We start from the raw sequence: 14,282 nt of genomic DNA, 5'->3' as shown, positions 1-14,282 counted from the left end.
ATTTGATCTTCGAACAGGTATCCGTCAGTAGAGTACCGTTACCGAGAATTGATACGGATTACCTTTCGATAATTCGTATCGAGTACTTTGTCATCGAACGTCTCGAGTACCGTGCCTAATCGTATCGTTCCAATCGTTGTTTCGTGTTTCGCGCGCACGTAGTGAACGCTACCACGATGAGAAACGATTCTATCGTTTGGTGGTTCGTTTCCAGGGTATCCCGGACCTCCGTTAACGTAGCAATCAGAAGTTATTATTGAAACACAGCAGACGGGCCGCAGAAATCGCCCTTCCTACTCCTCGTCACCGTGCATAACGAGTTTGAACTGGGTCGAGGTTCGTCGAAGCTTACTTTTCTAAAGGCCAGTTTGCATCCCTGCTGAAGCAGACCTGTGTCAGGGACATCTCGGCGCTCGAGCTTTCGCACCACTTGAACCGTGTTTTTCTGTACCGGTCTACTTTTAGTACCACATTCTCGAGCTGCATTCTTGTATTAAAAATGCTAACCAACGTTGGCATCAACTGCAGCGAGGAAAAGAAAAACCGAGACTCGAACTCCAATTCGCTTTTTTCTTTTTTTTTTATTATTATTATTATTACAGCGTAACCTCGACCTTTCGAAGCGATCGCGGTTTACGAACGCTCGGTTCGGACAATCGAATGATTACGCTTGTTCGAAAATATTTCAGTACCCGAGAAAAAACCGCGAGTAAACATTCCGTTCGAAAGGAATGTACGAAAACTTCGTATCGCGCTTTCGATTTATTTTTTTGAACGTGTACCAAAGACTGTGTACACAAATATTTCACTACCGAAGAAAAAGAAGAATTCGCGAAGGAAAATTTAACAACCTTTCTTTCGTCGTCCATTTTTCATACTCAGGCTACACAAGTGAAAACGATTGAATATATACCGATGTAAGGGCTAAACACAGCGATAGGAAAACAATTTTCCTCGTTTTTTTTTTCTTTTTAAATTTCAAAATCGAATAAATGCTTCTTTTAAGCGTCGTAATTAAAATTACATATTTTTCTTCCGTGCCTTTGTATAGGACAACGAGGTGAATTTAACGACTCGTTTCGCTCCATTGCGACTTTTATTCGTGGAAGAAAATCAAAAATATTGTTTACCATGAAAGATCTACAACGTTACAGAACGCGAAGCGTAAGATTACGAGATAAGTAGAAAACCACTACAGATAATGGATTAGAGAGCTTCGGTTCTTGATCGCTGCCGATGGGCTTCATTTTGAGCACCTGTTGAGCTTCTGAATAAACTTTGTGTAAATGGGATTAAACGATCGGAATAGACCGCTGTTACGGATCATTGAATTCATCTCTTCATCCTCTATAAAAAGTGAATACACGATTCCATTGTATTTATTCGGATATATACAAAACTGTTCGAAGAAACGAAATCGTGTATTCTTTCGACAATTATACATCCGTAAACAACGAAGTTGGTTGTGTAGAAAACTATGCAACTATTCTTATTTAAACGGTCTGCGTTTAAATTATCCTACGTTTAATTATGTAAAATAGAATTTACAATCTTAAGTCGACTCGCGATAAAATCTTCTTTATTTTTATACCGTTTATTGTGAATTCTTCACGAATGCGTGATTAAATATCGATAGAATATTCCCTACTAATACATCCTGAATATTTCCTTCTTCATCGAACAGTAGTATCGTCTTTAAAAAAATAAAACGACGAACCTAATACCTCCGTTTCTCATCGAACGACGAAACTTATCGAGCAACCTATTATATATACACTTGGCGCGGTCTGAAAAATTGTAGAAACACCATTTTGGATGAACACGCCGTAAAGAATGCATTCATTTGACACACGATCGTCTCCTTATCGCACAGAAATGCCACCTCGAGTGTCCAACGATTAAAATCGTGTTCGAGTCAACGAAAGCTGAACCATTGCGAGACAACAGTTACAGAATCATTGGGTCGTTGAAAGAGTAATTTCGTTCTCCAAAATGGAGAATATGTAATTTAATAAAATGTTCACGCGCTCTAGAAAAATCGTGTTTCATTTTCACCAAAAAAAAAAAAAAAAAAAAAAAAACGAAATTACTTTCCAACCGAATATTTCAACCTTGTGAAGCAACTCGCTACAGAGTCGTAGGAAGGAAATCTTTTTGTGCCTTTCGACAGGTTTTCATCGAATTCTTAAACTTAGGGTTGGAGAACGAGCCGTGTAAGTACTCGAGACGACCACAAGTATTCTACCGTGTTACCCTCGTAAAGGTGTTAATTGCAGCAACTAATTCGCAACTCGACACCTCGACTTCTACCTTTTAACTTCTACCTGCGACTTTCGCGAAAATGCTAATGCAACGAACGCTTCTGAATCGTCCACCGGGTTGAAAATTTCGAAGGAGACGTTTTTACGAGCGACTCGTATACTTGGATGTTCACGACAACGGTTACGGTGTACAGAACGGTTGGAAAACCTCGACGAACCGAGCGCAAGTTGAAGATTTATTAACGCGTTAAGGACTGAGGCGAGTATCGGTGATCGTCGCTGCACTGTTTCGTTCGGGCCGAATCGGTCATCGGTGACCTACTACACTTCGAACACGCGACACTTCCCCGAAACGTTTACCATAAATAAACGGTACCGGTCGCGAACTCGCGAATAACAAATTAATGTCATCGGGAACACCGCGAAGTAATAAGTACATATCGGCGAAGCATCGAGTGTTCAACCTGGTGTTTACACGATAAATAAAACGTCCGAGTGGTTGTATGCAAATTTGAAGATCGAACAAACGTCTATATATTTTAATTACGTACCGATCGCACGGTTTGGAATTGTTTTCGGATTTCCACGGACAAGAGTAAGAGGATATTCGTGGTAGAATCGTACGAGCCCGATCGAACTTTGCGCAATAATTTTCAGAAATATCGACAACGACCCAGATATCGCTCGACAGTGAACGCGTTGAAAATATTAGCGTAATACAATTCTTCTTCGTTTCTTAACATTCGCTTAGGTAATTCGCTCGAATTCTTCGGTATCGCGATCCCCCAATTAATTTTCGCAAAGCGGGCATATTAAACAATTACCACAACATACTTTCATAATTGACATTTGTTTAATTTGTTGAGTCGGCATTAGTCGAGCACCGTTCTATTAATTGCGCTAATTAACGACGCTCGAATTGATAATCAAGATGAAACCGTGATGCCTAACTGGACTATAACTAATTATAAGCCCGTCGCAAAGGTATGCCGCGGATTTTGTACACGGTGTACCGTGAGCAATTACGTTTCGTGACTTTTCGCTCACAATTTGTCATAGTTATATCGCCACGACTTTATCTTACTTGCTTTTATCGATCAACCCTCTCCTACTCCGATGTACACGGGGCGATAACACCGTAACTTCTCAATACGTGCACCGCTGCACCGTGTTTGTAATTTTCAATGGAACACTTTTACGAAACGATCGAAACGAAAATATCAATTTCAATTTCAATTGTAACCGTATCACCGAGATCGTTAGAAAATTACTCACGAGCTGAGGAAAAAGAAAAATATACATATACACGAATAATATACTACGTTTAATTAAGACGTATCTCAATCTGGTATTTACATTCGGTTAATTCTCTTTCTCTTTTATGTTTTCACAAATTTCAATTACACGCGATTACAACTCCGCGTTCTTCGATACTCGGTCGACCATCTGTTTGTACATAAACGTTTTTCGCCGTAAGTTTTCAACTTGTACACGCAATATCCGTTTCAATGAACAGTTTAAAGCAATGCCTCGTCCGTGTGTACGTTCCTTTTGTTAACGTTTTCGAGATGCTTCTACGAAACGATTGACTTTACGCGGATCAAAGCGAGGCGTAGGATAACATACTATAAATACATTATTTCACGAGGTACGAACGTGTACGTGACACCGTACGGGCGATTCTAACGCGTAAAATGAAATACAGGTGATACGTGTCGAGCGGAGGGCGAGACAGCGGTCGAAAAGGTAAAATCACGTGCACGTGACAACGATCGATAACTGTGCCGACTGGGAGAAATCACGCGTACGTGACAGCGGCCGTCAAAGTGTCGCTGAAAAGCAGCGTTCCAATTCCAAAATTATGTACTGTCACCGTTGCATCCAGTACTCGCGCACGACGACCTGAAACTTTCCACGTGGGATCGATCCGAGTCACTGGTGTCGCTGGAACTATCGCAAAGTGGGCTAAAGGCGACCCACATGCGCGGGTCGCCGGTGAACACGATGCATTGAGGTCGCGGCCGATGAGAAACGAGCACTTCCGCTCGAGAAACAACTTAAGACGACTGCTTTACACGACTACTTCTTTTTTTATTTATTTATTTATTTTTTCTTCTTCTTCTTTTCTTTGAGCAACAGTTGGAACTTGTACGAACACTTAAACGTCAACTGTAACGTATCGGTACACTGGGTGGTGTTCGTTATTCGTTAAATGTTCACACGCATCGATATTTCACAAGGATCGAAAAATAAGAAAACTTGAGCGAATATATCGAACATTTGACGTCTATCGCTCACGCTATCGAGTACAGTTCCTTGGATGACGAACAATCGTTAGAGAAAATACTAACTTTTCGTTGTAGAAGATAAGAAACAATTTGCCAAACTGTGTCCGTTAAAAGGTGCGATCGATTATCAAAGGAATAAATTTTGCGAATTTATTGCCTTCCCCTTTGGAATGGTTTACAATTGCCTTTTATCGTTGCGTACTTTCGTATTGTATTTTTGCGTTAAAAATTGCTACACATAATTTCTCCTTTCTCTTAATAGACGCGCAATTGTATTTTTCTTTGGACACGGTTTTTTCGAAACGACGAAACGCTCTGTTTTTCTTCGAGATTGCCGTTTCGAACGTTCGAGTACAATTCGCGTTTATTGTTATCGTTCAAGTGGACACGGGTATATTTTTAACGCGGAGCAACACGGTACGAACAACTTCTTTCGTTACGGTTGAAAAGCAACGTTTGAGACGATTGCGCGATAAGAGTGTTCGAAATCGTAAAAGGTGTGATTTTTGCGCGCGAATAATTACAGTTAGCAGTGCACAAAGGCATTAAAGTCCCACTGAGATACCTACACGAGGACCGGTCTCGTTAGCGTTACAAAGCGTGCAAAACGTTCATCAGCACGGTTTTCACGTGCGTGAGTTCCTCCATTCTCGATTAGTGTATCCCATCATTGTAACGAGTTAATAGAGACTAATAGTTCAAACCGATAGTAAGTAGGACACCAGAAACAATAGACAACAAATCATGACATTGTCGATGTTAACAAGTGCGAGACCAAGCAGAAATATTACTGTACCAGCAAACACGGAACCGAGATTTACGTACACGTGTACCAAACGAATGTTCAAAGTAGTTTTTCTAGAACGCAAAAACCTATTTGCGAATACTTTGTTCGCTTTCGACTTATATTTCCATTCCTGTCTCGAAAATGGACCAAAGGAAAATTACTCGATACTTTTTTTTAAAGAAACTCCTCGCATTGCTTTAATGTATAAAAAAGAACTTGTACGAGTATAGTTCGATCGAATGATATATATATAAATATACACGGTAATATTTTATTCGCTTTCGACTTATATTTCCATTTCCATCTCGAAAATGGACCAAAGGAAAATTACTCGATATATTTTTTTTTTAAAGAAACTTCTCAGATTGCTTTAATATATAAAACAGAACTTGTACGAGTATAGTTCGATCGAATGATATATATATATAAATATACACGATAGTATTAACTTTATTCGCTTTCGATTTATATTTCCATTCCCATCTCGAAAATGGACCAAAGGAAAATTACTCGATACATTTTTTTTTAAGAAACTTCTCAGATTGCTTTAATGTATAAAACAGAACTTGCACGAGTATAGCTCGATCGAATGATATATATACACACGGTAGTTTTCTGTTATAGAAAATATTGTCTCCCAAGCTGGATAAAATGAAATCATCCACTTCACTGGCTATGTATCTCCAGCGCAACCCATCGACCGTCCAGACCGACAGTCTCGAGAGCAAGAGAGATAAGATACGCACGTAGGATCGAATTTCATCCATTGGTGAAAATTAAAACTCGCACGTTACGCTGAAGTATTATCGATAAATTGGTCGGATTTTCCCGATTAAGACGAGTCCAAACACCGACTCGTCGAAATTCTACCGAGTTCCGACCATTGGAAATTCTACCGAGATTCGAACCAGAATCTTTCGATTGTCAAACGGCTACCGTTACCAATTGAATCGATCGATTCGATTAGAGAAATTCTTTCGGTACTATTCGTTCGTTGCCGTATTTATTTCTCCGACACTTTAATCAAGGAAACTTGTAATATACTATCCGTCGAGTGTAAAAGACGACATCGAAACTATTACGCAACGAATGCGAAATTACGACGAGGCGTATACGTGTGTACGCTTGATCGTGAAATAGCGAGTTAACGTCAATTGTAAAAATATCTCGCACCTCTCGACCAAAAAACCACGTCGAAACTGAACGCCAAAACACAGCGATCGAAACGCAGCTGCCAATTTCAAGTTCCCGGAATTGGCAGGCTGTTCTTGGTTTCGAGATATCGATTGCGCATTTCAAATACAATGGTCTCTTGAACGTTCGTTCGTCCACTTAAAATGTCACGGCCATTTCTCGATTACACGGAGATGTTCGACGCAGGTAAGGGTTCTTCGCTCCTGTTCCCTCGTCGGTTAATTAATAGTTTTTTTTTGCGAGAAACGAACCGTGTACGAAGATACCGAAAATAATTATACGAATTAACGGTTTTAGTCTTTCAATTTCGAATAAATCGAACATCGATTTTCTTATCTTCCGTTAACGATTGAAAGATCGATCGGGACGGTTTCTCTTTAACGTTGTAAAATCATTGCACGAATAAATCACAAGTCGAAAATTATTATTCGGCTAACGCGTACGAATTTATTTATTCGTTATGGAAACGATGAGACTATCTTTTGAGTAAGCACGCGCAAGTTTCAGACGCGTGCAATATCTTTGTAGAGCACACGGCGCGTGCAGTATCTTTGCAGAGTACACGGCACGTGCAGTCTTTATGTGGTGCACGTAGCACACGTGTAGGAAGTACTGAATACAAAGTACGTATTGAAAACGATCGATACCGATACTTTTGCAACGAATCCTTCATCGATACCCGCGCAGTGTACACGCCTGATCTGTGCGTGACTACTTGTTGACAAACACTACGTCACTCGCTCTTATAAATACTATGTCATCCCTGACTTCTGAACCTTGAACGATCCTAACATCCGTGACCTTTAACGACCTTCGTAAATCTTCCTCTACCGACCCCTCTCCTACTTTTGAAATTTTTTAAAGATTACGCAACTGCTAAATATGTATCCGATCCTGCCGAAAATTCCGTTACAAGTATACTGGACTATCTTAAAAAAAAAATAATAAGAAATATTACCGATACCGGTCAGAATTTATACGCAGCGTTAATAACGAGAGAAAATATCGATGCATATTTGCCTAACAGTTAAATACGTAATACTTAAATATGTATCTTGTCTAATAGTTAAATAGTTGATAATATCCTGCCGAAAATTCTGTTACAAGTATATTGGATTATCTTAAAAAAAAAATTAGAAATATTACCCATACCAGTCAGAATTTATACGCAGAGTTAATAACGAGAGAAAATATCGATGCATACCTGCCTAACAGTTAAATACTTAAATATATATCTTGTCTAATATTTAAACAGTTAATGATATCCTGCCGAAAATTCTCCTACAAGTATATTGGATTATCTTAAAAAAAAGAAATAAGAAATATTACCGATACTAATCCGAATTTATACGCAGCGTTAACAACGAGAGGAAATACCGATGTTATTGAAAATCAAGATGATTCGAATCTGAACTACCAGAAGCTCTTGAATCGAAATGAACTCTGGTACAACACTCCGTATCTGCTCCAAAGTTCTGTTTGCTTTGTAAACCGAGGCGAAGATTCGCCAGAAAATTTACCTTCGCCTTTGAAACAGAATCGTATTCAGGGGTTTCGCTACTCCTTCCGGTACATCTTTTTGGTAAACTTCGCCCCCTCTTTTCACACCTCTTTCGCGCTTTTAACGCCTTTTTTTTCCAATTAGTTTCTCAAGACACTTTTCCCAGTCTTCGCAAACCTCCGAGAACGTATTCACCGACAAAAAGAACGAGCAATATCCGAACAAAACTCGTCTCTGTCGTCACTGCTGCTTTTAAAAATATAAAAAATTGCTTTGGATAAATGTCACTGGCGAAACACCTGCGCTCGTCGAAGCTTTGACCAAACATGACTCTCGGTACCTATACGAAGCGATGTTATCGTAAGAAAAAAAAAAAAAAAAACACTGTTATCTAATCGATTCAAACGTTTACGTTTGTAACGGGAACGATACCGAGCCGATACCAACGTAAATTATAATGTGGTATCGAGTGTGTACGTATCGAATAGAATTACTCGTTCGTAATTGAAAGTAATATATCGATACCCATCCAATGCTTTCTTCGAAGTACAGTTATCTTCGATTTCAAAGAGAAAAATCAGGTTCGTCAAACTCCAGACTGACGAACTACAGTCGGTATATTCGATTACTATGACACTTTTACCTTATACAGTTAAAGAGTGGATATTTTCATTGCAAATTCAACCCGGTCGCTGGAAGACCTGCTCTATCGTTTCTATTTTTTAACGAGTAGTTAAATCAACCTTTTGCTTATTATCTAATGCGAGTAGAATGATTACGAACGGGTATTGGTTGTTGGTATCACCACAGAGTAAGAATTTTATGACTTATTTTATTTTTATCAATAAAAATCAACCTACCAGGATCGCTGGATGATCTAATCTATCGTTTCTATCTTTTTAACAAGTATCAAGCTTTTGCTTATTATTTAATGCGAGTAGAATGATTATGAACGGGTATTGGTTATTGGTACCCTCACAGAGTAAGAATTTTATTACTTATTTTATTTTTACCAATAAAAATCAATCTACCAGGATCGCTGGAAGATCTAATCTATCGTTTCTATTTTTGTTAACGAGTATCAAGCTTTTGCTTATTATTTAATGCGAGTAGAATGATTATGAACGGGTATTGGTTATCGGTACCCCCACAGAGTAACAATTTTATGGCTTTTCCATTTTTATCAACACTTTAGCAAGAATTACCAAGGAGTATTTTCTGAGAATCTTTTACTCACCATTTTCAGGGTTTCCTCCGGTCTGAGCAGGTAAAACATAGATTGCAAATGCTGTTGAATGTCGCATCCTGCCGCGGAGACCTTCCTCGAGGGTCTGGCCCTTTCGTTCGGGGGTAGAACTAGGGCTGCACCCTTGCCTGCGAAGTAACATTCGCTCAGACTGAAACAGAAAAAAGGAAAACGTATCGGTAAAGTGGAAACTCGATTATCGGTTCGATCGTTTCAAAAATATTTAAACTGAAATAATACATAAGTGAACAAAAGAGAAACAAAGCGTTAAAAGAGACAGTATCCCGATATTTATTTTCGAAACTGTACAAATTGCAGAAAAATACTATCGACTTACAAAATGAGAAAAAATGACGATAAACGATTACATTACCGATAAAAATGAACGTTGTATTATTTTGCGTTAAATGAACGTTTAGTTATCATTGGATTACGTTTAGCGATCAACGGTGTCGTTTTACGTGCACACCCAATTGTAAAATAACTCAACGTTTCCCCGATAATCCAAAATATAATTATTTTCGATTAACGGAAAACTATAATGCCTGAATCCGTGCAATGGGAAAAACACATCGATCCATTCCACGTTCGTAAAGAGATACGAAGATCGGTAATTAATTCGGAAGTGAATATTAATTGCCAACTTATCTCACTTTAATGACTCATCGAAGATGTCGGCGTTAGATACTAATAAAACATTTGATCGCTCAATGTTTAAGTTGTTTGGTCCATCTATATTGGCTCGATCAATTAAAGATGCTCGGCAAGCAATGAAGTTCAATTAGCAAATCAATTAAATTTCCCGTTGCGTCGAGTAGTCTTCGAATCAATTCGTGCGTAAAATCCTATCAACTGCTTAAACGACTCTACGCGAACGTTCGTCTGCTTAAGTAACTCGACACGCCCAATTCCTACGGAACATTTAACCAAAAGTTAAACGAAACCTTCTTAAATACAATACCGAACCGAGAATTTGTAGAAATTCTCACGAATGTATTTCAAAACGGATCTCGAAAACCCTTCAGAGGAATACAAATTTTTTAACGAATACAAACACGAACTTCGTGAACTTTCGTGGACGCATTTGTTCCTCTTTAAATATACCGTTTGAATTTTGTTCGCACGTTGCGATAAATATATCAACGATGCGTACACTGTTCGTGCAAAAGTGTTTTTACGATAGCTGCAATTGGCATCGTTCCACCGAAATGAAACGAATAAATTATTACGATGTACCAGTAACGTGTCTATAATCCCTCTCGAATGTAATTCAACGAAATGGCAGAATTTTTAAAGAGACTTTTCCATTTTATTCGCCTTTGCGAGGACTACAAAAATAGAATATTCGAAACGATCGATTCAAGTTCAGCACAAACCGTGACAAACGTCTGCTTCGCGTACGTACAAATAACTAAATCTACGCGTTGCATTGAATTGTCCAAACTCGACAAATGCTGTATTAATACACTTCAGTGTGTACAATGGACGACACTAAACTTACGAGAGCCAGACAATGCGTTACAGAGGCGCGAAGAAGCCTTTCTATTGGTAGAACGACGTCGGTGACTTTACGTTCTATCAAATCGAAAGCTTTCGCGCCTCTCGTTCTGACAACTTTTCTGTAGCGTACTTCCATGTTGTAAACTTTCTCTTTGACAGTAGTCTGAAGATAAAACTGTAAAGGTGTAGGCAGAGACGGGAAAAATTTTATTCCAACGGAAGATAAAGCGGAACCGAGGCACGGTGATTTATTCGCGAAGTTTGTACACGTTCGTTGCGCAATGTTTCGTACGACACGGATACTAATTTTTATTCAACGAGTTGTTCTTTCACTCGAAATTTTCATCTATAAATAAGAATGAGTGCGAGTCTGGTCTTGCGAAGTTCGGCAGCTCCTCACCGTGCCACGTTTCGATCGAGGCTGCTTCGAAGCTACAATGGCGTTCATTGTCCGAAGAATGAAATCGGACTTGGACGATACAGAGACGTGTAACCGAGAATACGCGATCTTAGAATCGTACGGAGTTATAAAGCGTTAAAGACTCGTTTTATGCGTCACAACTGTACGACACTGTCCGAGTATCGTTGATACGTTCAACGAGCGCAATTCTCACATTGGATTGTTCGTTCAAGGACTTTAACACCAACCGATACAGATTGAACATTCTGTACACTTCTCACCGGTTCGCAAATTACTCTGCCTCGAGAATGTATGGGTTTTTCTTCTTGTGCCTATAGAAACGTTGAACCTGTAAAATTTTGTGGGCCTGTATAATTTTTGAACGTTGCCATATTGTTCACTTTTTGTTATTATAAGATGATGAAACAACAATGTACATCTTTCTTATTTTCGTCAACTGTGTTCGTTGGAACGAATGCAACGATAATGTTCAGGCATATCGGACGTCGTTAACCAATGGTTAACGTTAGTTTCGAGGACTTGTATAGAAGGATCGTCTTGCACGATCAAAGGTTTGACTATTTTGCTTCAAGTCTTTCAGTTTCAAGTCGAGAGTCGAAAAAGGCACCAAGTTACATCACTGTACGTTTCTTTACACATTTTGGCTTAACGTTCTTGCATGTACAATTGGTTTTCAAAATCGTGTTTCATTTTCACCAAAAAAAGCGAAATGACTTTCCGAACAACCCGATACATTACCAAAACAATAACGAGCGACTATAAATCGATTCGTTCGAGGGACAATAGTCTCTAAATTCCCTCTGCGATACCTCCGCCAATCGCGAAAGAAAATCCTCGACTCGAAGAAGACGCACGTGTATCCAGATGAGGCTACACGTACGCGCAGAAATATGCACTCTCATTGCAGTGACCAAGAAACGAGACGCACATGGCATTTCGTGTACGCGTAAGCTTCCGGTATCGCGCGCGATACAATGGGAAGTTTCTCTTTCACGAGGGTAGCGATTACACGCGTGTAACCGGAGAAAAGAGAAACCTGAAAATCTATCTTCGGCAGCTTGCTCTTTCACAAGCTTCGTTATCGAGAGCTGTGACGATTACTTTCACACGATAAGGGACCAGCCACCGTGTCCTCGAGCAATTAACCAGCCGGTTCCCTTGGCAAATCGGAGCAAATTCATTTCACAGAGCATTTTCACCGATCTGATCCCTGCTCCTCGGCATCCTTTGGCTGCTGAACCTTCCCCAGTCTACTTGCACGAGAACTGGCACTTGTCCTAAGGAATCCGCACATGGTCGATATCATTTTGCGATAACAACTTATCGATCCTCGAAAAGTGACTGTGGATCGACGAAATATACCGAGGCAATAGGAGAGTGTTAGATATCGTCGAAACATCGTCGATGTACGTTGGTGGTTGCGGAGCGTGGTTCGACAATCTTCAATATTGTTTATGGAAACACTTGGAACGTTTGATACTTTAATGTACAGTTCACGGAATGATTCTTAACACGTGTTTACAATGTTAGGTTTTCACGAGTACACGATGAAAATGTTCCAGAAAAGGACGAGTACAGTGTACAAATAGTTAACGTGTATAAACAGAGATGTCGAAATTAGTGATTTTCGAATATTCGAACAACGCGTGTGAATAATCATCGATATCGCCAGAGTTTACTCGTTCTACGATCATCGATGTCATTAACGATGTCGTTAACAATCTTCGTTAGAAGTTTAATTCTTTGGACTCGAGAGGAGATCCTCGATCGCCACCTAATTCAGCGTACTATTTCCGATCGGGAAAAACTTCGTGGTTTTGAATTCAAATTGGAATTGAAATATTACGTTCTTCTGGAGTGTAAACACGTGTACATATACGAAGTGTATAAAAATGTTCCATTCGAGATGAATTTTACGACTCGAAGGATTTTCTCGAGGCGTCGGTTTCTGGTAGCAAACAAGCCTCGAGCGCAAAGGGTTAAAAATAACGAAACGCGAAATTTTTAATTTTTGATTTTATTCTTATTTTATTCTTAGGAGAATATTTTTAACATTCGTACATTTGATACCCAGAATTTTGCATATTCTGCACAGTTGCATTCCTTGTATTTATCTTGGAATATTCTAATGTACTTTGCACGTTTCAATGTGTCGAATGTGGGTGATACATTTATATGTACAATTTAAGTAAAATGTACGAAACATTGATGGTATTTATTCGAATAAATTCTCAAAGTGCAATAATACGTATCAGTGAATGATAATACGTTCGTTGGGTCGTTCATGATTCGCTGTAAATTTAAAATTTTGCGATGTTTTCGATCAAATATTATTTTCTTTTACGATTTACCAGAATCGTCGCGTCGAGGTTAGACGTTTCGGAGAGTGTTCGCTGTTTCCGTCATACGTTCGGTGGCATAATGATTTCGTGCCTACGTCACGTCGTTGTCGTAACGCCACCTATCGTGTTAGTCGCGCGACAATCAGAAGTATATTGCACACAGAGGAGAAGGGATAACACGAACAGCCATTGGCCCCTCGCGTGGCATAAATCAATGTCATTGGATGCACCAGTGGGCGTGTCCGTGGTTCCAAATCTTTTTATGCTCTCAATACATATACGACTATCGTTCTGCGTAATACACATAGCTGTTCTAATCGTAAATTGAAGTATTTAAAAAAAAAAAAAAAAGTTTCCGAAAGATGTCGCAATTCACAATATCGCTAATTATACCGAACGTAACTTTAATTGTGTAAAGTTATTACACAACGTTGTGCGAAAGTTCATCAAAATCGGAGTGGGTCAGATCGGTGTTTCCCTTTCCTTGTAAATGAATGAAAACTATATATACGTACTTTACCAGTAAATGAAGATCTACGTAGCAAAGATCACGATTTATAAGATTCTAGGTTCAAAATGAAGGAATCCTCGATCGACGCATTTTCGTTGACTGTGCGAAAGGATTTCTCGAGGTTAGTTTCCGGTTAAACGCTTACCAATTTATTCGAAATGAAAGAAATTTTGTAACACGTGACGTATCATCGGAAAAAATTTCATCCGTCTGCTTTTGCTTTGTTCGTTT

At 39.2% G+C, this 14,282-nt stretch overlaps 1 protein-coding gene across 3 annotated transcripts in view; it reads right to left on the bottom strand.

The window, feature by feature from the left end:
* Ssh (Protein phosphatase Slingshot) overlaps window positions 1–14,282 on the bottom strand; it is a 149,939-nt gene that overhangs the window by 93,505 nt on the left and 42,152 nt on the right. For all 3 annotated transcript variants that reach the window (XM_076318780.1, XM_076318790.1, XM_076318798.1), the window contains one exon: window positions 9,269–9,428. In XM_076318780.1, the coding sequence (XP_076174895.1) occupies window positions 9,269–9,428 (160 nt within the window). The remainder of the gene's footprint in view (window positions 1–9,268; window positions 9,429–14,282) is intronic.

This window comes from Ptiloglossa arizonensis, chromosome 1 (genome assembly GCF_051014685.1).
Source record: "Ptiloglossa arizonensis isolate GNS036 chromosome 1, iyPtiAriz1_principal, whole genome shotgun sequence".
Lineage (NCBI taxonomy): Eukaryota > Metazoa > Arthropoda > Insecta > Hymenoptera > Colletidae > Ptiloglossa > Ptiloglossa arizonensis.
The sequence above is the reverse complement of the archived record's forward strand: the minus strand, read 5'-3'. Positions and strand labels throughout refer to the sequence as shown.